Genomic DNA, 26,016 nt, shown 5'->3' on the forward strand with positions numbered 1-26,016 from the left:
TTGGACCACTTAAGGACAGTGGGGGGATCTATGTGTTGAGCCAGAGGAAATGGGCGAGGTACTAAATGAATACTTTGCATCAGTGTTCATGGGGACTTGTGGAAGTTGATTCTTGGGTATGGTGTGTGTGGACAGTCTGGATCATATTAACATCGAAAAGGAGGAGGTATTGGGACTTTTAAAAGATATTGAGGGAGATAATTCTCCTGGGCCGGATGGGATTTATCCCAGAATACTGAGGGAAGCATGGGAGGAAATTGCTGGGGCCTTGACTAACATCTTTGTATCCTCATTGGCTACAGGTGAGATCCCAGAGGACTGGAGAATAGCTAATGTAGTACCGCTGTTTAAGAAAGGTAGCAGGGATAATCCTGGAAACTAGAGGCCGGTGAGCCTCACATCGGTAGTAGGTAAATTATTGGAGAGAATTCTCAGGGACAGGATTTATACCCATTGGAAACAAATGGACTCATGAACAATAGACAGCATGGTTTTGTGAAGGGGAGGTCGTGCCTCACTAACTTAAACATGTTTTTTGAGGATGACAAAGATGATTAATGAGGGGGGGGGCAGTGAATGTTGTTTACATGGACTTCATATAAGCCTTTGACAAGGTGCCTGATGGCAGACTGTACAAAAAGGTGGTCAGACATGATCAGAGGTGAGGCGGTAAGATGGATACAGAACTGGCTCGGTCACAGAAGGCAAAGGATAGCAGTAGAAGGGTGTTTTTCTGATTGGAAGATTGTGACTAGTGGTGGTCCACAGGGATCGGTGCTTGAGCTTCTGTTTGTGGTGCACAGAAATGATTTGGAGGAAAATGTAGCCGGTCTGATTCGTAAGTTCGCGGATGACACCAAGGTTGATGGAGTGGCAGATAGTGTGGAGAATTATCAGAAGATACAGCAGGACGGGGCGGCATGTGGCACAGTGGTTAGCACTGGGATTGCGGCGCTGAGGGTCCAGGTTTCAATCTCAGCCCTGTGTCACTGTCCGTGTGGAGTTTGCACATTCTCCCAATATCTGCGAGGGTTTCACCCCCACAGCCCAAAGAAATGCAGGGTGGGTGGTTTGGCCACATTAAATTGCCCCTTTACGCAGAGGGTGGTGGGTGCCTGGAACGCTATACCAGCGGAGGTGGTAGAGGCGGGCACGATAGCATCATTTAAGAGGCATCTCTTAAATGTGTGGGCAGCACGGTAGCATGGTGGTTAGCATAAATGCTTCACAGCTCCAGGGTCCCAGGTTCGATTCCCGGCTTGGGTCACTGTCTGTGCGGAGTCTGCACGTCCTCTCCGTGTGTGCGTGGGTTTCCTCCGGGTGCTCCGGTTTCCTCCCACAGTCCAAAGATGTGCAGGTTAGGTGGATTGGCCATGATAAATTGCCCGTAGTGTCCTAAAAAGTAAGGTTAAGGGGGGGGGGGGGGTTGTTGGGTTACGGGTATAGGGTGGATACGTGGGTTTGAGTAGGGTGATCATTGCTCGGCACAACATCGAGGGCCGAAGGGCCTGTCTGTGCTGTACTGTTCTATGTTCTATCTAGACAGGTATATGAACGGGCGGCAACAGAGGGAAGTAGACCTTGGAAAATAGGAGACAGGTTTAGATAAAGGATCTGGATCGGCGCAGGCTGGGAGGGCCGAAGGACCTGTTCCTGTGCTGTAATTTTCTTTGTTCTTTGTTCTAATTGGGAAAAAAAATTATTGGGTACTCTAAATTTATATTAAAAAAAGATACAGCAGATAGGTTGGAGACTTGGGCAGAGAAATGGCAAATGGAGTTTAATCCGGACAAATGTGAGGTCGGTCTAACATCGAAGGGAAATATACCGTAAATGGTAAAACTCTTAGGAATATAAAATGTCGGGCGGCACGGTGGCAGAGTGGTTAGCATTACTGCCTACGGTGCTGAGGACCCGGGTTCGAATCCCGGCCCTGGGTCACTGTCCGTGAGGAGGTTGCACATTCTCCCCGTGTCTGCGTGGGTTTCACCCCCAACAACCCAAAGATATGCAGGTTAGGTGGATTGGCCACGTTAAATTGCCCCTTGGAAAAAATGAATTGGGTATTCTAACTTTATTTTAAAAAAAAGGAATATAAAAAGTCAAAGAGATCTGGCGTGCTGGTCCACAGATCTTTGAAGGTGGCAACACAAGTGGACAAGGTAGTCAAGAAAGCATGCGGAATGCTTGCCTTCATTGGATGGGGCATTGAGTATAAAACTGACGGGTCATGCTGCAGTTGCATAGAACCTTGGTATGGCCGCACTTGGAATGTTGCGCACAATTCTGGTCGCCACAGTACCAGAAGGATATGGAGGCTTTGGAGAGGGTACAGATGAAGTTTATCAGGCTGTTGCCTGGTCTGGAGGGTGTTGGCTCCATGGAGAGGCTGAATAGATTTGGACTGTTTTCATTAGAAAGATGGAGATTGAGGGGTGACCTGCTAGAGGTCTACAAGATTATGAGAGGCATGGATAGAGTGGATGGGCAGGCATTCCTTCCCAGGGTGGAGGGGTCAGTCACTATGGGGCATAGGTTTAAGGTCCGTGGGGCAAAGTTTAGAGGATATGTGCAAGGCAGTTTTTTTTACGCAGAGGGTAGTGATAGAGAAATACAGCACAGAACAGGCCCTTCGGCCCACGATGTTGTGCCGAACTTTTGTCCTAGGTTAATCATAGAATTTTGGACACTAAGGGCAATTTATTATGGCCAATCCACCAAACCTGCACATCTTTGGACTGTGGGAGGAAACCGGAGTACCCGGAGGAAACCCACGCACGCATGGGGAGGATGTGCAGACTCCACACAGACAGTGACCCAAGTCGAAATCGAACTTGGGACCCTGGAGCTGTGAAGCAATTGTGCTATCCACAATGCTACCATGCTGCCCTTAAGAAGAAATTAATCTACACTCCATTATTCTACCCTATTCCATGTACCTATCCAATAGCCGCTTGAAGGTCCCTAACGTTTCCGACTCAACTACTTCCACAGGCAGTACCATTCCATGCCCCCACTACTCTCTGGGTAAAGAACCTACCTCTGACATTACCCCTATATCTTCCACCATTTACCTTAAATTTATGTCCACTTGTAATAAGAACATAAGAACTAGGAGCGGGAGTAGGCCATCTGGCCCCTCGAGCCTGCTCCGCCATTCAATGAGATCATGGCTGATCTTTTGTGGACTCAGCTCCACTTTCCGGCCCGAACACCATAACCCTTAATCCCTTTTTTCTTCAAAAAACTATCTATCTTTACCTTAAAAACCTGTAATGAAGGAGCATCAACTGCTTCACTGGGCAAGGAATTCCATAGATTCACAACCCTTTGGGTGAAGAAGTTCCTCCTAAACTCAGTCCTAAATCTACTTCCCCTTATTTTGAGGCTCTGCCCCCTAGTTCTGCTTTCACCCGCCAGTGGAAACAACCTGCCGACATCTATCCTATCTATTCCCTTCATAATTTTAAATGTTTCTATAAGATCCTTCTAAATTCCAACGAGTACAGTCCCAGTCTACTCAACCTCTCCTCGTAATCCAACCCCTTCAGGTCTGGGATTAACCTAGTGAATCTCCTCTGCACACCCTCCAGTACCAGTACGTCCTTTCTCAAGTAAGGAGACCAAAACTGAACACAATACTCCAGGTGTGGCCTCACTAACACCTTATACAATTGCAGCATAACCGCCCTAGTCTTAAACTCCATCCCTCTAGCAATGAAGGACAAAATTCCATTTGCCTTCTTAATCACCTGTTGCACCTGTAAACCAACTTTCTGTGACTCATGCACTAGCACACCCAGGTCTCTCTGCACAGCAGCATGCTTTAATATTTTATTGTTTAAATAATAATCCCGTTTGCTGTTATTCCTACCAAAATGGATAACGTCACATTTGTCAACATTGTATTCCATTTGCCAGACCCTAGCCCATTCACTTAACCTATCCAAATCCCTCTGCAGACTTCCAGTATCCTCTGCATTTTTCGCTTTACCACTCATCTTAGTGTCATCTGCAAACTTGGACGCATTGCCCTTCGGCCCCAACTCTAAATCATCTATGTAGATTGTGAACAATTGTGGGCCCAACACGGATCCCTGATCGCCAACCAGAGAAGCACCCATTAATCCCCACTCTTTGCTTTCTGTTAATGAATGGTTTGTTCCACCCGGGGAAAAGGTCTCTGACTGTCTGCTCTATCTATTCCCCTGATCATCTTATAAACCTCTATCAAGTCGTCCCTCATCCTTCTCCGTTCTAATTAGAAAAGGCCTAGCACCCTCAACCTTTTCTCGTTAGACCTACTCTCCATTCCAGGCAACATCCTGGTAAATCTCCTTTGCACCTTTTCCAAAGCTTCCACATCCTTCCTAAAATGAGGTGACCAGAACTGCACACAGTACTCCAAATGTGGCCTGACCAAGGTTTTGTACAGCTGCATCATCACCTCATGGCTCTTAAATTCAATCCCTCTGCTAATGAACGCTAGCACACCATAGGCCTTCTTCACAGCTCTATCCACTTGAGTGGCAACTTTCAAAGATCTATGAACATAGACCCCAAGATCTCTCTGCTCCTCTACATTGCCAAGAACCCTACCGTTAAACCTGTATTCTGCATTCATATTCGTCCTTCCAAAATGGACAACCACATACTTGTCAGGGTTAAACTCCATCTGCCACTTCTCAGCCCAGCTCTGCATCCTATCTGTGTCTCTTTGAAGCCGACAACAGCCCTCCTCACTATCCACAACTCCACCAATCTTCGTATCATCTGCAAATTTACTGACCCACCCTTCAACTCCCTCATCCAAGTCGTTAATGAAAATCACAAACAGCAGAGGACCCAAAACTGATCCCTGCGGTACGCCACTGGTAACTGGGCTCCAGGCTGAATATTTGCCATCCACCACCACTCTCTGTCTTCTATCGGTTAGCCAGTTCGTTATCCAACTGGCCAAATTTCCCACCATTCCATGGTAGTGAGTCCCTGGAACGCGTTGTCAGGGGAGGTTGTGGAAGCAGACAAATTAACGGCGTTCAAAAGGCAACTTGACAACACATGGATAAGATGGGTATAGAGGGATACCGCACAAGGAAGTGCTGAGGGTTTTGGAAAAGGTTGGTATCATGACCGGTCAAGGCTTGGAGGGCCGAAAGGTCTGTTTCTGTGCTGTATTCTTCTTTGTTCTTTATGTGCTCGCGGACATCTTCAACCTTTCCCTAATCCATTCCGAGGTCCCCACCTGCTTCAAGAAGACCACCATCTTACCGGTGCCAAAGATGAACCAGGCAACGTGCCTCAAGTACTGCCGTCCGGTTTCCTTGACATCGATCGTTATGAAGTGCTTCGAGAGGTTGGTCATGAGGTATCATCATCTCCATACTCCCAGAATGCCTCGATTCACCGCAATTCGCATACCGCCACAACCGGTCCATAGCAGATGCCATCTCCCTGGCCCTGCACTCATCTCTCGAGCATCTCGACAACAAGGACTCCTATGTCAGACTCCTATTCATTAACTACAGCTCCGTCTTCAACACCAAGATCCCAGCCAAGATCATAATCAAAGCTCCAAAACCGAAGACTCTACAACTGGATCCTCAACTTTCTGACCCATAGACCACAATCAGTAAGGAAAATCAACAATACCTCCTCTAAGATGGTCCTTAATACCGGGGCCCTGCAAGGCTGCGAACTTTAGCACCCTACTATACTCCCTGTACACACATGTCTGTGAAGCAAAATTTGGTTCCAACTCCATCTACAGCTTTGCTGATAACACGACCGTAGTGGATCTCGAACGACAATGAGTCAGAATATAGAACCTAGTGGAGTGGTATTCTGAGTGGTGTTACAACAACAATCTCTCCCTCGATGTCAGCGATCCTAGTCTAGTATCGCAACTGCTCGGCCCAAGACCGTTAGAAACTAGAGAGTTATGAACACAGCCCAATCCATCACGCGAACCCACCTCCCATCCATTGACTCTATCTATAACTCCCGCTGCCTTGGGAAAACTGGCAGCAGAATCAAAAATCCTTCCACCCGGCTCTTCCAACTTCTTCCATCAAGAACCACAAACAGATTCAAAATCAGCTTCTTCCTCGCTATTATCCGACACCTAAACGACCCTCTTGTGGACTGAACTGGTTTCTTCACACATCTTCTCTACTGAGTAGCACTACACTCCTGTACGCTTCACCCGATGCCTGTGTCTATGTATTTACATTGTGTATTTATGTATGCCCTATGCCTTTTTTTTGTGTATGGAATGATCTATCTGGACTGCACGCAGAACAACACTGTACCTCGGTACACCTGACAAAAATAAATCCAATCCAATCCAATCTTGAAGAGCACACTTTGAAATCTTCTCGTATATGAGGCTTTGTCTCAGATGCCTTCACCAAGAATGTTCTGCAGCCACTTGTAGCAAAAGCGACCTTGGCACCAGGGAGGCAACAGAATGGAACAGTCTTTATTTTATGAGTGATTTTGTTATTGCAAGAGTTTGGTTACTATTGATTCAGTTATGTTCCTGGGTCTTTTAACCTTGATGCATTCCCCCCCGATTAACTTTTACAAAGAACGTTTTATGCTGGGCGAGCAGTGTGCTGTTTCTTGTCTCTGACGCATGAATGTGGTTGGTTTCCCATACTTTCTCAAGGAAGTTATTCCTCACAATTTAGATTTAATGCTCGACTGGGCAAAACCCAGACAGGGTGGTGAATAAAGGCACAATGTTCAGCCTGCACCACAGTTTGAAACACAAACTGATTCAGCTGTGAACATGGAAACTTGCGTAGGGGAAACCCAAAATTGCAAGTAGCCTCAATCCAGGAGCAGGTACTATAATTGTAACAGTATGCTCTGGTCACAGGTGAGAGAAAATTTCAGGAAATGTTGTTTGAGCATTTGGAATTGGAAGTTCAAATGTCCTGTTTCTAAAAGAACTCATAAATCATAAACCTTGCAAAGATGGGGTGAAGGAGCTGTCCTGTGAAGAGACATTGAGTTGAATGGATCCATATTTTCTGGCGTTTGGAGAATTGAGAGGTGATCTTGTTAAAATGTATGGCATTATTTGAGAACTGGTAGGTGAGATGTTGAGGCTGTTTCACCTGGCTGGCCAGCCTGAAGCCAGGGGTCACAGTTCTAGGACTGAGATAAGAAATTTCTCCACTGGGAGGGTTGTGAATCTTTGGAATTGTTTATTTCTCAGAGCTGTAGATGCTCCATCGATGATTATATTGAACACTGAGATAATAGATTTCCTGGCACTAAGTGAATGAAGGGACTTGAGAGTAATGTGTGAAAGTAGTCTTGAGAAATGAAAACCGCTTATTGTCACGAGTAGGCTTCAAATGAAGATACTGTGAAAAGCCCTAGTCGCCACATTCCGGCGCCTCTTGGGGGAGGCTGGTACGGGAATTGAACCGTGCTGGCCTGCCGTTGTCTGCTTTCAAACCAGCGATTTAGCCCAGTGTGCTAAACCAGCCATGATATTATTGAAAGGTGAAGCAGGTTTAAGGGGCCTCCTCCTTGTGTCCTTAAAACGCTAAGGATTCTCCTGCAGATTAACACTTCCAGCCTTTACATTGGAGTGTTTGATAATTATTAAAAAGAAGAGCTAGCAGGGTTTGACACTGAGGGCTGTGACAAATAACTTATTTACGCCATGATTCTCCACATTGAGGATGATGCGATGCAAACATATGAATTAGGAGCAGGAGTCGGCCACTTGGCTCCTCGAGCCTGCTCCACCATTCAATAAGATCATGGCTGATCTGATTGTAAGAACCCCACATTCCTACCTCCCCTCAATAACCTTTCACCCCCTTGTCGCTCAAGATTCTATCATAAGACCATAAGACGTAGGAACAGAATTAGGCCACTTGGCCCATCGAGTCTGCTCCGCAATTCAATCATGGCTGATAGTTCCTCATCCCCGTTCTCCTGCCTTCTCCCCATAACCTCTGATCCCCTTATTAATCAAGAACCTATCTCTCTCTGACTTAAAGACACTCAGTGAATTGGCCTCCACAGCCTTCTGCGGCAAAGAGTTCCATAGATTCACCACCCTCTGGCTGATGAAATTCCTCCTCGTCTCTGTTTTAAAGGATCGTCCCTTTAATCTGAGATGGTGTCCTCTGGTACTAGTTTTTCCTACTAGTGGAAAAATCCTCTCCACGTCCACTGTCAAGCTTTGTCTTTAAAATATTCAAAGACTCCACTGCATTGTGAGGCAGAGTTGCAAAGATTCTCAATTATCAGAGAGAAAAATAATTCTCACCATTGTCCTAAATGGACGACCCCTTAATTTGAAGCAGAGACCCCTAGTTCCAGACTCTCTCAGAGGAGGAAACATCCTCTCCAACATGAACCCTGACGAGGTCCCTCAAGATCTTGCATGTTTCAATCGAATATATTTCAATGATCTGTTTGTGTGTTGGAAGCTATGCTTTATTAAGATGGTGTTTCTCTATTTGATTGTCAGGGAGTGAGCCTCACTGCCCAGCGAGCAGCCATTGTCGTGGGTGTGGAGCTGCCAGTCTATGATATAACCAAAAAGCACATCATCCTCTCCGGCTTTATGGGAGACACAGTCTACACACACTTTCTGTAAGTTTATTAAAAAAAAACTGCTTGCATTGATATAGCACCTTTCACATAGAAAAAGCATTTCAAGATACTTCACAAGGTGTGAGGGAAAACGGATAGCAAGGCAAAGGAGATGTGCAGTTGGGGAACAAGTAACAGGATGGAAAGCAAACTGGCTACAAAATTGTAAACAGACACTGTAATCCAATTAATTTTGAGCAGCAAAGTTTAAACATAAGAACATAAGAACTAGGAGCAGGAGTAGGCCATCTGGCCCCTCGAGCCTGCTCCGCCATTCAATTAGATCATGGCTGATCTTTTGTGGACTCAGCTCCACTTTCCGGCCCGAACACCATAACCCTTAATCCCTTTATTCTTCAAAAAACTATCTATCTTTACCTTAAAAACATGTAATGAAGGAGCCTCAACTCCTTCACTGGGCAAGGAATTCCATAGATTCACAACCCTTTGGGTGAAGAAGTTCCTCCTAAACTCAGTCCTAAATCTACTTCCCCTTATTTTGAGGCTATGTCCCCTAGTTCTGCTGTCACCCGCCAGTGGAAACAACCTGTCCGCATCTATCCTATCTATTCCCTTCATAATTTTAAATGTTTCTATAAGATCCCCCCTCATCCTTCTAAATTCCAACGAGTACAGTCCCAGTCTACTCAACCTCTCCTCATAATCCAACCCCTTCAGGTCTGGGATTAACCTAGTGAATCTCCTCTGCACACCCTCCAGCGCCAGTACGTCCTTTCTCAAGTAAGGAGACCAAAACTGAACACAATACTCCAGGTGTGGCCGCACTAACACCTTATACAATTGCAACATAACCTCCCTAGTCTTAAACTCCATCCCTCTAGCAATGAAGGACAAAATTCCATTTGCCTTCTTAATCACCTGTTGCACTTGTAAACCAACCTTCTGTGACTCATGAACTAGCACACCCAAGTCTCTCTGAACAGCGGCATGCTTTAATATTTTATCGTTTAAATAATAATCCCGTTTGCTGTTATTCCTACCAAAATGGATAACGTCACATTTGTCAACATTGTATTCCATCTGCCAGACCCAAACCCATTCACTTAACCTATCCAAATCCCTCTGCAGACTTCCAGTATCCTCTGCACTTTTCGCTTTACCACTCATCTTAGTGTCATCTGCAAACTTGGACACATTGCCCTTGGTCCCCAACTCCAAATCATCAATGTAAATTGTGAACAATTGTGGGCCCAACACGGATCCCTGAGGGACACCACTAGCTACTGATTGCCAACCAGAGAAACACCCATTTATCCCAACTCTTTAGTTTATTCCTAATTTGAAATTTCTTAACTTAAATTAAAATTGTCCAAGCGTGCCTCTTGCTGGAAATTTGTTCCTGAAATGATTTACTAAATTTAAATGATTTAGTTAATTTGGATTTGAATTCCCATCCCAAAAAATGTCGTGCTAGTAATTTGATTCCTACCAGATTCAAAAAGACCCGAACAGCTCGTCAAGGCTGACTCATGAATAGGCCACTGAATCCAGCAAAGAATTTAGAACCAGTCCTGTCGCTGTATCTTGGATTATGATTCAAAGCCCCTGATGATTCCATCATGTTATTAACCTTTAATTTCCAGAAACAATTCACTGGTCTTGGTGACTGCCACTGGTCTTGAGTGGCAGCAGCACTGTAACACAACCATTACAATGCAGAGATTAACAGCATGGGCCTCATGTTGAAGCGCCCAAGGGAACCATTCAGCATTGTGAATACATTCTACCAGATATATGAGGGGCCAGGTGATTCTGGTTGAAGATGTGCAGGTTAGGTGAATTGACCGTGCTAAATTTCCTCTTCGTGTCCAAGGATGTGTAGGTTGGATGGGTTACAGGGACAGGACAGGGGAGTGGACCTAGGTAGGGTGCTCTTTGGGAGGGTCAGTGCACTTTATGGGTCAAATGTCCTCCTGTACTGTAGGAATTCTATGGTTCAAACTTTGCTTTGTGCCTGCGCCCACACATTCTACAGTTTATGGAGAGAATAGGGAAAGGAAAGGATGTAACAGATGTTAATGAGATGGGAAGGGCCACTGAAGGCAAGTTGTGGCTGGAAAATTAAAACTTGGATGGAGAAAGGAACCACAAAGTAAACCTCCATCTAGCCCATTTAAAGTCAAAGACAGCCTACAATGAACATTCAATCAATACTTTTAAACACTGGACACTATCATGCTGTTGAAATGACTGCTGCAAATATACTTTCTGGCTCCCACTACTAGACGTGTATAGGTTGATAAGCGGTGGAAAGGACTGCATGACCTGTATTACAAAACCCTGGGCTAGTGCACGGTCAATTCCAGCCCCACTTGACCCAGAGTCACAACACAAGTGAATTAACCAATAATTCTTAGAAAAATACCCAAAGTCTTTGGCTCTTGGCTGCCCAATAATTTGAAAATGTAAACACAATTACTGTTTATTTATAGCCAATAACTATAATGAAACATGGGGCAAGTACAATGAGTTAACTCAGATGCACTCAGGTTCTCTGCCAGTTCAGACATACAGAACTCACAAGCTTTTCTGGAGAAACCACAGAGGGGAGAGAATGGCAGGACCTTGTATCTGTGCTGCCAGGATCAAAACTGAAACTCCTTGGAACCCTGAAAATCATTCCACTGGGATAGGATCCAATCACCACCTGTTACCAGGCAGAGTACGACCTCTTGGGGTAATTCATTGGCCACCAACCATGCAATCCATCCGAGTCCCACCCCATCTCTCTCTCTCTCTCTCTCTGGGGCCAACAAGTCTGCAGCTCCTGTTCAAACCACCAGAACCTAGCAGAGTGTTCCCTCCTCTAACTTCTGAATTCTGCTGCTTGCTTTTAATTTACATGTCCATTTATCATCCTTGGATCAAAAATAATAACACCAAAATAAAAGAAAAGGGAAATAAGGGAATAAAGAGGAAAGACCTTTGCACTTGGAAGAAGTGCTGTGCCATGATCAGATATGATATGGATAAGAAACAGAGTAAAGCTCCCTCTACACTGCCCATTTCAAACATTCCGAGGGTTGGTGCAACATGGGTTAGATACAGAGTAATGGTCACACACTCTAGCCCATCCCTTAAGTACTCCACCTATAATCGTAACCTCAGAAGAATTTGCCAACCATGATACTTGATTCCTTCTCACCCCAGCTATCCCGAGTAAAGTTCTTAACAAGGCCTGTGCAATAGGGATTTTTATAAACTGCCCAAATGTACATTTAGTCCATTGCATTGGCATTAATCTGATCCTCCGAGATCGAGTAAATGTGTACTCTAGATACCTGCAATTGTGAGAATAGAATATAATGTTTGAGTTTGTTATTTTGCAGATCAAGCTTTACCTGCGGCTTGGCCGGTGCCTTGACTTCCAATCCTGTTGATGTAGTGCGGACTCGCATAATGAACCAGAAGGTGGTGATAGGGAGCCACATCATTTACAAGGGGACCTTGGATGGAATTCTACAAGTAAGTCAAAAGTGAGAGTGTGTCACCAGTGGGTGCCTAACATGATACATTAGCTGCTGCAAACTATTCTACATATACAGAAATGTATAGGCAGCAAATGAAATAGGAAGACCAATTCATGCCCATCAGAGCTATGGATGGTAGCTCGAACCATCTGCCCATGTCTGAGACTTGCACGGCCCAACATATGATTGGTGGAGCTTTTTTTTAAAACATAATCAGTGCCATTCAGGGTCTGAGCTGTAATCCCAGTCCAGAGAGAGAGGCCAACATCTTAAAGTTTGAAAACTGCTGTTGCAAGACCTTGTGACCCAGGGCACTGAAAACAGCATATTTCTAACCTGCTGCTATCTCTGCAGTGTTTTTGTCTCTCTGTGTCTCTCTTTTTCTCTCTCTTTTTCTCCCTCTTTTGCTCTCCCGTCGCTCTTGCTTTCTCTCGCGATTCCTCTCTCTCTTTCTCTCTCTGTCTCTCTGTTGGTGTGCTTTAAACACTTGGGTATGGTGGTACACAATTGGGTACAGGGGGTATGGTGTACACAATTCCCTGTATCACGAATGAGCATTTGCAGGCTATTCACTGGCGAGGTAGTGAGAAAGTTTCCCTTTACCTGTATGATTGGACAGAGTCACTGGATTGTGATCAGGGATACAAATCCTGGCTCATTTAATCAGACTGGTGTCATTGAGAGTATTTTCCCCCGAGACATTTTATCTGTCACATTTCCATTTACAACAGTTAGGAAATCTGTCCGAAGTTAATGCAAGGTTTTTGTGTGACTTTGAAGTTTCTCTCCACATTGCTGAGAATGAATATTATTAGTTTGAGAAGGGCCCAGCTCATTCACAACTCAGAGTCTTATAACTATTCTATCTGATGGGAAAGTGGTGGAGTGAATGGAGCACTCATTGGGGCAAAGTGAAGCATGTTGGCACCAATACTGCACAGAACTTGCTCAGTCAGAAGTGTATAAATGAAGCAGAAATTACACTCAACTTTGTGATTGTGGAATAGATATTATATTCAATGCATGAGGAGACAAGTCCCAATTTTTAAAAGATTATTGTTCAGTGTCAGAAGGATATGCTTGGATGCCAATCGATATGTTTCCTTTTTGTGTTATTAGACCTGGAAGACTGAAGGTTTCTCTGCTTTGTACAAAGGATTCTGGCCAAACTGGTTACGGTTGGGACCTTGGAACATCATTGTATCCTTTTCCCTTTGCTTGATTGCATTCTCTTTGGTTTGAACAGTCTGCTGAGGAGCTTGCTTACATAGTGTAGAACGTGCCTAGGTCGTTGTGGGAGAAATCTCCAGGAACATCTCTTTATTGTTTCTCATATGCCAATCTGATTATTGTAAGGTTTCCTTCTCTGCTGCAGTCGATATTCTCACAATGTTTTTTTTGTTAAAGACAGCACCTTTGTGGAGAGAAGTGGGTTTCAGATGGAGCAACAGAGGATGATTCAATTTTCAGTTCAACCCCTGTTGAACTCCATCTGCTACTCTTAACTCATCCAATCCCCTTCCCCAAACCTATCCTAATGCCGCTAATATCTCCGGTAAAGGGGTGGGGTGCGGAAGGTTTGCGTTATGTAGAACATTTCATAACTCATTGTCCTGAAACATCTAACAGCTAATTAAGTACTTTTGAAGTGTAGTCAGTACCATCAGAATGAGAGGGAGTCAGTTTCTCATTCTCACTCAGTAAGGACAGTGCCATCAGAATGAGAGAGCTCTTTACAATATATATTAATGATTTAGATGAGGAAACAAAATATAATATCTCAAAATTTGCAGGTGATACCAAGTTGGGTGGGAGAGTGAGCTGTAAGGACGATTCCTAAATCTATCTGTGATTTGGACAAGTTGAGTGAGTGGGCAAATGAATGGTAGATGCAGTATAATTTGGAGAAATGCGAGGTTATCCACTTTGGTAGCAAAAACGAGAAGGCAGACAATTATAGAACATAGAACAGTACAGCACAGAACAGGCCCTTCGGCCCTCGATGTTGTGCCGAGCAATGATCACCCTACTCAAACCCACGTATCCACCCTATACCCGTAACCCAACCCCCCCCTTAACCTTACTTTTTACGACACTACGGGCAATTTATCATGGCCAATCCACCTAACCCGCACATCTTTGGATTGTGGGAGGAAACCGGAGCACCCGGAGGAAACCCACGCACACACGGGGAGGACGTGCAGACTCCGCACAGACAGTGACCCAGCCGGGAACCGAACCTGGGACCCTGGAGCTGTGAAGCATTTATGCTAACCACCATGCTACCGTGCTGCCCCAATTCATTATATGAATTGTGCTATCCACTTGTGCTACCGTGCCACCCCATAAATTAGGAGAGGGGAATGTGCAAAGACACCTGGGTGTCCTTGCATACTAGTCACTGAAGGTAAGCATGCAGGTACACCACGTGATTAAGAAAGGCAAATGGTATGTTGGCTTTCATAGCGAGAGGATTTGATCGCTTTAAGGGAAACCTGTATAAGTCTCCTAGCCAAGCCGCGACCCCTGAAGGCATATCCAACCTCCAATTCAAAATAATCCATCGTTGGGCAATCAAGAGAGGCCAAGGCCACGTCAAGGACCTTGAATAAAATAATTTCCAAGCCTCTGCACCTGTTTCGAACAAAGCCTCACATCTAACCAGTGTGGCGCATGGTCTGAGCTCACAATCCTTGCATATTCGGCCCCAACTGTACCTATCAGCACCACCTGGCTCACCATGAAAAAAATCAATCCTGGAGTACACCCTATACACTTGCGGGAAGAAAGCGTATCATAGAATCAGAGAATTTACAGTGCAGAAGGTGGCCGTTTGGCCCATCGAGTCTACCGGCCCATAGAAAGAGTACCTACTTCAGCCAATGCCTCCACCCTGCCCCCGTAAACCCAGTAACCCTACCTAACCTTTTGGACACTAAGGGGCAATTTAGCATGGCCAATCAACCTAACCTGCACATCTTTGGACTGTGGGAGGAAACCGGAGCACCCGGAGGAAACCCACACAGATAGGGAGAGAAAGTGCAAACTCCACACAGACAGTCGCCCGAGGCCGGAATTGAACCCGGATCCCTGGAGCTGTGAGGCAGTAATACTAACCACTGTGCTACCGTGCCTGAGTTCCCAAACCACCACGGACCCACTATCCCCATCCTTTCCATGAAGCCTCCCAGCACTTTCGCCATATTGACCTTCGCACCAACTTAGGACTCGACCTATCCACCCTCGGCTCCATTACACAATTAACATCACCACCATGATCAACTGATGAGAGTCCCGGTCCGGAATCACTCCCAGTATTCTCTACAAAACCAACATTATTCCAATTAGGTGCATACACCACCACTCACTATTATACCAAAAACAACTTTAAATGGACACAGAACCTTGGTAAACAACAGGTGACAGGATGGGGTTACATCATGAGTTTGTCACAATTTTATTCGATAGTTTGAACATGACAGCTTCAAGGATTGGATCAAGTCCAACTGGGGTGGGCTATTGATTTTTGGAATCATATAATTGATGTGTTTTTATTAGTGTTCAGCAGATCGATCTTGGCATTATCCAGGTCCATCTCTCGTATACACGAAACCAAGCTTGGGATAATAAAAGCCGTCTTAGACTATAGGAGGAAAATTAAGCCACTCGGCCCATCTGCTCCGCCATTCAATCATGGCTGATATTTTCTCATCCCCATTCTCCTGGCTTCTCCCCATAACCCCTTTTACTGCCTTTTTAGTAATTGGTACTGTGCCACGAGTCTCCTCCATTTCTTTCGTTCGGACTTTCACTGTCTTCAGCTGGGTTGATAGCACATAAACACGTCCATCCAGGGGAGAATGTCTTCCCTTATACTCTGCTCCATTTATCTGCCGAATCGATCCAAAACACAGGTGAAAATGGCCAAAATCAACATCTTCAAGCAGGAGCCGCTCTGTGTGCGACCACATACTCCAAGGCTGCCGCCGGAAGTCCTTTCAGGACAGAGATGAGGAGAAGTTTCTTCACCAGAAAGTGGTCGGTTTGTGGAATTTGTTATCATAGGAAGTAGTTGAGGCCAAAACATTGTATGCTTTTAAGAAGCATCAGATGTAGCGCTTAGGGAGAAGAAGATCAAAGGAGATGGGGAGACAGCAAGGATTAGCCTATTGGGTTAAAAGATCAGCCATGATCACAATGAATTGCGGAGCTGACTCAAAGGGCTTCCTCCTGCTCCTATTTTCTATGTTTCTATGAATCAGCTTCTCATCCTCTCTTGGTAAGGACAGTGCTATCAGAATGAGAATCTGCTTCACATCCTCTCACGGTAAGGACTGTGCCATCAGAATGAGAATCTGCTTCACATCCTCTCTCGGTAAGGACTGTGCCATCAGAATGAGAATCTGCTTCACATCCTCTCTCGGTAAGGACTATGCCATCAGAATGCGAATCAGCTTTTTGTCCTCTCAGTAAGCCAGTGCCATCAGAATGAGAATCTGCTTCACATCCTCTCTCGGTAAGGACTGTGCCATCAGAATGAGAATCTGCTTCACATCCTCTCTCGGTAAGGACTGTGCCATCAGAATGAGAATCAGTTTTTCATCCCTCTCGGTAAGGACTGTGCCATCAGAATGAGAATCTGCTTCACATCCTCTCTTGGTAAGGACTGTGCCATCAGAATGAGAATCAGCTTTTCATCCTCTCGGTAAGGGCAGTGCCATCAGAATGAGAGTGTATTAGCTTATCATCCTCTCTCTCAGAAAGTAAGAAGTCTGACAACACCAGGTTAAAATCAAGCAGGTTTGCTTCGAATCACTAGCTTTCGGAGCGCAGATCCTTCCTCCGGTGAATGAAGCATCGAGTTCCAGAAACATATACAGACGAAGTCAATGATGCAAGACGATACTTTGAATGCGAGTCTTTACAGGTCCAGATGGAGCGACTGGAAAGATGGATCATCATGGTTAAAGAGGTGTGAATTGTCTCAAGCCAGGACAGTTGGTATAGGATTTTGCAAGCTCTGGCCAGATGGTGGGGGGTGGATGAATGTAATGCGACATGAATCCAAGGTCCCGGTTGAGGCCGTACTCATTTGTGCGGAACTTGGCTATCAGTTTCTGCTCGGCAATTCTGCGCTGTCGCGCGTCCTGAAGGTCACCTTGGAGAACGCTTACCCGAGGATCAGAGGCTGAATGCCCTTGACTGCTGAAGTCTTCCCCGACTGGAAGGGAACATTCCTGCCTGGCGATTGTCGCATGATGTCCGTTTATCCGTTGTCGCAGCGTCTGCATAGTCTCGCCAATGTACCACACCTCGGGACATCTTTTCATGCAGCATATGAGGTAGACCATGTTGGCCGAGTCTCACGAGTATGTACCACCTACCTGGTGGATGGTGTTCTCACGTGTAATAGTGGTACCCATGTCGATGATCTGGCACGTCTTGCAGAGGTTACCATGGCAGGGTTGTGAGGTGTTGTGGTCGCAGTTCTGAAGGCTGGGTAGTTTGCTGCAAACAATGGTCTGTTTGAAGTTGTGCGGTTGTTTGAAGGCAAGTAGTGGGGTGGCGATGGCCTTGGCAAGATGTTCGTCTTCTTCGATGATGTGTTGAAGGCTGTGAAGAAGATGTTGTCGTTTCTTCGCTCCGGGGAAGTACTGGACGGCGAAGGGTACTCTGTTGGTTGTGTCCCGTGTTGTCTTCTGTGGAGTTCGGTGCGTTTTTTTTGCTGCGGCGCGTTGGAACTGTCGATCTATGATTTGAACGCCATATCCCGTTCGTACGAGGGAATATTTCATCATCTATAGATGTCTGTTATGTTCCTCCTCGTCTGAGCAGATCCTGTGTATACAGAGGGCTTGTCCATAGGGGACGGCTTCTTTAATGTGTTTGGAGTGGAAGCTGGAGAAGTGGAGCATTGTGAGGTTATCCGTGGACTTGCAGTAAAGCAAAGTGCTCAGATGACTGATGGCACTGTCCTTACCGAGAGAGGATGAGAAGCTGATGCTCATACTGATGGCACTGGCTTACTGAGAGAGGATGAGAAGCTGATAGGCTCTCATTCTGATGGCACTGTCCTTACTGAGAGAGGATGAGAAGCTGATTGGCTCTCATTCTGATGGCACTGTCCTTACTGAGAGAGGATGAGAAGCTGATTCTCATACTGATGGCACTGGCTTACCGAGAGAGGATGTGAAGCTGATTTCTCATTCTGATGGCACTGTCCTTACTGAGAGAGGATGAGAAGTTGATTCTCATACTGATGGCACTGTCCTTACTGAGAGATAGCCACGATGTGGAGATGCCGGCTTTGGACAGGGGTGAGCACAGTACGAAGTCTTACAACACCTTGTTAAAGTCCAACAGAGAGTCCATGTGTGAGTCTGATGGTGGGATGGAACTCATTGATATCATTGTGTAGTCCTTTCAGTGATTCTTCGCCGTGTGTCCGAAGGAAAAAAATGTCATAAGAACTGGGAGCAGGAGAACCCATCACTTCATTCACCTGAGGAACGAGCAGTGTTCTGAAAGAACATAGAACAGTACAGCACAGAACAGGCCCTTCGGCCCTCGATGTTGTGCCGAGCAATGATCACCCTACTTAAACCCACGTAACCCGTATACCCGTAACCCAACAATCCCCCCATTAACCTTACACTAAGGGCAATTTAGCATGGCCAATCCACCTAACCTGCACATCTTTGGACTGTGGGAGGAAACCGGAGCACCCGGAGGAAACCCACGCACACACGGGGAGGACGTGCAGACTCCACACAGACAGTGACCCAGCCGGGAATCGAACCTGGGACCCTGGAGCTGTGAAGCATTGATGCTAACCACCATGCTACCGTGAGGCGCTCGTGATTCAAAACAAACCTGTTGGACTTTAACAAGGTGTTGTAAGACTTCGTACTGTGCTCACCCCAGTTCAACGTCGGCATCTCCACATTGTGGCTATCTCTCAGTAAGGACAGTGCCATCAGAATGAGAATCAGCTTCTCATTCTCTCTCAGTGAGGATGTACCATCAGAATGAGAGCCAATCAGCTTCTCATCCTCTCTCAGTAAGGACAGTGTCATCAGAATGAGAATCAGCTTCTCATCTCTCAGTAAGGACAGTGCCGTCAGAATGTTATTGAATCAGCTTCTCATGCTCTCTCAGTAAGGACAGTGTCATCAGAATGAGAGAGAATCAGATTCTCATTCTCTCTCGATAAGGACAGTGCCATCAAAATGAGAATCAGATTCTCATTCTCTCTCAGTGAGGATGTACCATCAGAATGTGAAGGTATCAGCTTCTCAGCCCCTCTCGGTAAGCACAGTACCATCAGAATGTGAGAGAATTAGCTTCTCATCCTCTCGGTAAGGACAGTACCATCAGAAGTAGAGACTCAGATTCTTATCCTCTCTCAGCCTGGACCATACCATCAGAATGAGAAGACCAGCTTTAAATCCTCTCTCAGTAAAGACTGTATCAGCAGATTACTAACTCCATATCAAAGAATCTCTACAGTGCAGAAGGAGGCCATTCGGTCCATGGGATCTGCACCGACCCTTGGAAAGAGTACCCTACTTACGTCCACACCCTGACCCTAGCCCCGTAACCCAGTAAACACACCTGTTTTGGAAACTAAGGGGCAATTTAGCATAGCTAATCTACCAAACCTGCACATCTTTGGACCGTGGGAAGAAACCGGAGCACCTGGAGGAAAACCACGGAGACACGGGGAGAAAGTGCAAACTCTACATAGTCACCCAAAGTCAAAATTGAACCCGTGGCACCGTGCCATACTGAGGTGGAAAGGCTTGTTCACATGGGGTTGAGTGGCAGCCTCCCGTTTCTAATTTGCATGTTCATATAGGTCAGTGCTAAACTTCCACTAAAGCTCCATGAAAAAGTTGGCCCAGTTTGGATCAGGCTGGGATTGTTGAGACTGAGTTGAGTGGTAAAATGATACATTATGAACCTAATTCAATTGAGAAATATTGAAGATTAGTTATGGAAGTGACCCTAGAAATAGTAGATCCATTGGTGGTCATTTTCCAAAATTCTTTGGACTGTGGAATGGTTCCTACAGATTGGTGGGTAGCTAATATAACCCAGCTATTCAAAAACGGAGGTTGAGAGGAAAAAGGAAACTATAGACAAGTGAGCCTAACGCCTGTAGTAGGGAACTCGCTGGAGTCCATAATCAAGCATTTCATAGCACAGCATTTGGAAAGCAGTGTAATCAGGTAAGGTTAGCATGGATTTACGAAAAGAAAATCAGGCTTGCCAAATCTACTAGAATTCTTTGAAAATGTAACTAGTAGAGTTGACCAGGGAGATCTGGTGAATGTGGTTTATTTAGACTTTTAGAAGGCTTTCGACACAATCTCACATAGATTAATACGTACAATTAAAGTGCACAGGATTACGGGTAGTGTCTTGAGATGGATAAAAAGCTAGTTAGCAGACAGAAACCAAAAAGTTGGAATAAATGGGTCTTTTTCTGATTAGCATGCAGTGACTAGTGGGGTACAATAGTGATCTCTGCTAGGGCCCCAACGGTTCACATTATATATTAATGATTTGGACGAAGGAACTAAATGTATGATCTTCAAATTTGAAGATGGGCACATGCATGGCAGATGCAGTATAATGTGGATAAATGTGAGGTTAGCAAAAATAGGAAAGCAGATTATTATTTGAATGGGTGTAAATTGAGAGATGGATACTCAGCGAGACCTTGGTGTCCTTGTGCATCAGTCGCTGAAGGTAAGCTCAAAGATGCAGCAGGCAGTATAAAAGGTATGTTGACCTTCATAGTGAGAGAATTTCAGTACTGGAATAGAGATGTTTTACTGCAATTGTATAGGGCATTGGTGAGGGCACACCTGGAGTCTTGTGTGCAGTTTTGGTGTCCTTACTGAGGAAGGATGTTCTTGCTATGGAGGCAGTGCAGTGAAGGTTTACCAGGCTGATTCATATGAAGGGAGACTAAATTGGTTAGGATTATATTCTTTGGAGTTTAGAAGAGAGAGCGGGGATCTCATGGAAACTTACAAAATTCCAACAGGATTACACAGGGTAGATTCAGAAAGAACGTTCCTGATGGTGAAGGTGTCGAGAATTAGGGGTCATAATTTGAGGATAAGGACCTTTTAGGACTGAGACATTTCTTCACCCAGAGAGTGTTGAATCTGCGGAATTAGCTACCACAGAAAGTAGTTGAGACCAAAATTTTGTGTAATTTCAAGAAGGAATTAGATAGAGCTCTTGGAGTTAAAGGATCAAGGGATATGGGGGGAAGGCGGGATCAGGGTATTGAACTTGATGATCAGCCATGATCATAATGAATGGTGGAGCAGGCTCGAAGAGCCAAATGGCCTCCTCCAACTTCTATTTCTATATTTCTATTTCTATGTAAGATGTTCTCATGTTTTATGTCGTGAACATGCTGACGGTAATTACTCATTCATATTGTTTACCTTAACTGTTTATTTCAGTTCTTCATTACATATGAACAGCTCAGAAAGATCCCTGTCTAGCATAACATAATCTCTCCAAAACTGTGTTTGATGCTTGCAATGCTGCCTGCCGTATTTTTGTTGACCGGAGGGAAGCCTTAACCTTGTTGCCTTTTATTCCACCCTTGCCCTAGGGTGATGCATGAATGTTACTGCACTCGACTTCAAATACATTGTATTGGAAAGATGATTCACAGACAGTGATCAATGGTTCTCTTTTTCTGGAAACTATGAAGAACATCAGGTGATTTTTGCAACCTCAATTGATGGTGATATTGCCCAATAAGAAACCATTTACGAGAAGCGCCATCCAGTTGAGAATATCGGGTTGCACACAAACGCACATGGCTAGGAATATGTTTGTGGGGGTTGTACATCAATGTGAAGGTTACTTACAAAAAGTCCCTTTGTACTTCAAGCTTTAACTTGTGTCGTGGCTGTGTGCACTTGACCTTTGTGTGTTTCATAAGTGTTCCTGACCACTGGCTCGCATATCAGCTTATTTTCTCAATATGTGTTCACTGTATGATCCTAATTCCTGATTCAAAATGTTTTTACCAATGAGACAAAAGCTGTAAACATTGGTGCCTGCACAATCAGACACACACACTGCAACCCTGACAGAGATACATGAACTAGAGGGTGGATTTCTGTGGCTCGGATCCCTGAGCCACATCCTGCACATTGTATGGCGCATAGCTACGTCTTGGGCTTTCAACCACATTACGCACAATGTAGAGGGTACGTTTTGGGAGGAGGGACCCTCAGTCTCATTCCAAACAATGTTGACTTGCCAAATCTATCAGAAACAAGGAATCTATATTGTTTCTACTTTGTGCCAGTCGTGAATTTAGAGAAGTTTTTTTTTAGAATTTAGAAACTATTTTGAAGGAACTGCAGTTGTTGTATAAATAGTGTCATGTCATCATGTCATTGCTCCGTTTGTGTTAGCTAGTCACCAGACAGCTATCATTGAGCTGCTTTTCAGAATTTCACCTTCCTTAAAAAGAATCAAGTATCTTATCAAATTTACACCAAAACTTCAGTTGTGAATCTACTTTTCCTGAAAATGTAATCAAGGCTGACTTTTCCAGTCTTTAAACTGGTTAATTCCAGTTTCTAGCTATATGTACGAGTAGGCTTGTAGTAATCTTGCTCCCTCACCTAAACATAATGCTGAGATTTTTGATTATGTCAATCGAGTTGGTGGACACTTAACACTCTGCACCAGAGCAATAGGAAATGGGACAACAGTTGGGTGCAAGTGCTATCCCACACAAACATCTTGCTGTATATCCTTTAGGTGCATTGCTGGTTGGGGATACTGACAGAAGCTCCAATCACACAGCTTCTGCTTGTTTCCTGTAGTCATTACTATATGTTGCCTGTTACAGAAGAGCAGAATTTTAATTTGGTGACCGTCTCCTCATCAGATCTCAGCACCATTTCAGTATTAAAGTTGAGTTTTGAAAAGTTAATCAAAAATTTGAGATTTCAGTTGTTTTCAAATTTTAACCATTAATGACTGAATTTGAAACAAACCATGAAGATTCATGGTGGCTTTTTTTTCTGGGGTTTACTACAAGAGCTTTACTATCAGCCAATGTGATGTGCCATTGGAGGTGGTGAAGCTGCTTCCGATCTGGCCGAAACCACTGCATGCCAATGAACATTGCTTGGATCTACCCTTCAGCACTGTGTCCTGCTGGATCATGTTCCCAATCAGATTGGTTACAGTGCAAGAGTCTTAAGGGTGCCAGTGTGCTGGCGGTCGTATGTTGCTGCAATGTTATTTTGGTCAATCTTACTCAAGTTAAATGCAATATAGAGGACTGGGAATTCCTAGATACAGAATGTAGATTGAATTGTAAAATTTTGTTTTGAAATGCAAGGAAAAAATGTTTCTCAGTATTTATTGTATTTGAGCCTGAAAGGTAGAGCTGGCCAGTCATAAATGAACTCATCAATACAGTACTTATGATAAAATTATCCTATTTTAGAAATACAGTTATAATGTACAGGTGCCTGTTTAAACTGCCAATTTGTGATATTGATATGCTGGTAGTTTGAGAAGGCTTTGGGGATAAAATATAATTGGATTTGCAAAGGTCAATCTGTACAACTTGTCTTTATGTAATGGTATAAAAATAATGAACGCACTATGCTTCTCTACATCAGTGAGTCAACTTAAACTGATTTTTCATTCCCTGAATATCATTGTTGTGGTATGTGCTGGACGCTGTCACCAGACAACTCCCTGTTTCCAGTGTGACTCCATTTTTCCTGCCGATGTTGCTGCCTCTTGCTGTTCACAGTAATCAGGGACTTCCTCATGCAACAGGTGTGTAGTGTTCCTTGATTACTAAGACAAACTAACCAATTGCTTGTGACTGAAATCATTGCTCACTCATCATCGTCTTAACCACTCAGACTTCCATTTAACTTGCTTGAATACAACTATGCTTTAGTTTATAACATATTTATAGTTCTTACAACTTATTTCTGTGGATAAATTGTCAGAGGATCTGAAAATGACGCTTGTGGCATTTTCTCTGTATGTTTTCATTGTACTCTGCATGGTTAAAAGGCATGGTTTGGGCAGCACGGTAGCATGGTGGTTAGCATAAATGCTTCACAGCTCCAGGGTCCCAGGTTCAGTTCCCGGCTGGGTCACTGTCTGTCTGTGCGGAGTCTGCACGTCCTCCCCGTGTGTGCGTGGGTTTCCTCCGGGTGCTCCGGTTTCCTCCCACAGTCCAAAGATGTGCGGGTTAGGTGGATTGGCCATGTTAAATTGCCCGTAGTGTCCTAAAAAGTAAGGTTAAAGGGGGGGTTGTTGGGTTACGGGTATAGGGTGGATACGTGGGTTTGAGTAGGGTGATCATTGCTCGGCACAACTTCGAGGGCCAAAGGGCCTGTTCTGTGCTGTACTGTTCTATGTTCTATGAAAGAAAGTCATGACCACAACTAGTTATATTGTGAAAACTACTAATATTTCTTCATCAGTAGCTATCCAGAAGATATTGGCATTAGTTAGATTGCAATGCCTGGGTCATTGTCCATCTTTTATTCTTTGGTCCAAGGTCTTCGTACCCTTTGTCAATGTTTGAGCAAAGATGTTTAAACTTCACTGATCTCACTGGTGGTTTTGGTGGTTTCAACTGTTAATGCATAGTTGCCCACTTGATAATTCAATGTGGAGAATAAAAATGTTCATTGTGATATGCTTTTCTCCCCTCTTATTTACTGTAAAGTTTTATTCAAGGATTGAGGAGTCACAAGTAGCTATTGACGAGTGAAAGTTCAAATACTGCGCATAATCCAGATAGGCAAAGTAACAGCTGAGAACAGTTCACCGACCCCAGATTGGATGGATGGATAATGAGGCAGGACAGTGTAGTTTACGGTAGTGATCTTTTCATCCACCCCCTCTCAAGCTGGCTAAGGTGTTGAGCTAAAATTAGCATAGGTTTACCATTGCAGGTTCCTGCCATGTGCTTTCCTTCCTTTGCTTCTTCACTGTCCAGAAAGCTTATTTAGGGGGCTGGGAAATACCTCATGGTAAGTGTTCATTTAATTACATATATCCATTCAACTGTCCAATCATAGGTAAATAGTTACTTAAGATGGACCCCGTAGTATTACGATCCTAGATCAGACCCCAGGATATCGGACAGAAGCCCCAATATTTTATTTCATTTGTAAGACTGTGAGAAGAGGATACCATGCTCCAGGAGTGATTCCATGCACAAGCAGTGATATGGTACATTCAAACAAACTTAATTACAAACACAGTACTACTAACTTTAACCTGAGAAAGAAAGTAGCTTAAATTACCGGTTAAACACTGCTTAACAATAACATGAAACATTAAGAAGTCTTACAACACCAGGTTAAAGTTCAACAGGTTTGTTCCAAATCAGACTTATTACTGTGCTCACCCAAGTCCAATGGCAGCATCTCCACATCATGAAACATTGACTACTATCTGCTATCTTCTATCTCCAAACAAGCAAAACCCATCACTGGTCAAAATCAAAATTAATGCTTGCTGAAGAGATATATTGGGTAAACCACTTTCAGCAAGAGAAATCCTTCAGGAGGCAGATGCAGATTCTTCCTGTGTCAGCTACTGTTGAACCTGCCAGTCTTTTTGGAAAATGCTATTCTGTTCACAGGCAAAATCTTTTTAACTAAACTTCTTTGAGAAAACCATACAGTCAATTTTTTAACTGAACAGAAAGCCAAAACTGAAAGTCAATACCTGACTGTTTCGAACACTGGCTACTCCCAATAACTACATCATCTTACTACTATCAAACACAATGTCTCTAATTATCTACTCCCCAGGGACCTTCTATATAAATAAAATTCCATCAGTCCAAACTTTTACAATG

The 26,016-nt window shown here is 44.3% G+C and overlaps 1 protein-coding gene across 1 annotated transcript in view; it reads left to right on the plus strand.

Moving 5' to 3' along the window:
- Positions 1-23,796, plus strand: part of slc25a14 (solute carrier family 25 member 14) — a 63,677-nt gene extending 39,881 nt beyond the window's left edge. Inside the window, exons 7-10 of the mRNA XM_038775298.1 lie at positions 8,501-8,625; positions 11,976-12,111; positions 13,236-13,316; positions 21,602-23,796. Coding sequence (XP_038631226.1) covers positions 8,501-8,625; positions 11,976-12,111; positions 13,236-13,316; positions 21,602-21,643 — 384 coding nt within the window. The 3' untranslated portion in view covers positions 21,644-23,796. The remainder of the gene's footprint in view (positions 1-8,500; positions 8,626-11,975; positions 12,112-13,235; positions 13,317-21,601) is intronic.
- Positions 23,797-26,016: the final 2,220 nt, after the last annotated feature.

Source organism: Scyliorhinus canicula, chromosome 17 (genome assembly GCF_902713615.1).
Source record: "Scyliorhinus canicula chromosome 17, sScyCan1.1, whole genome shotgun sequence".
In the NCBI taxonomy this organism is placed as follows: domain Eukaryota; kingdom Metazoa; phylum Chordata; class Chondrichthyes; order Carcharhiniformes; family Scyliorhinidae; genus Scyliorhinus; species Scyliorhinus canicula.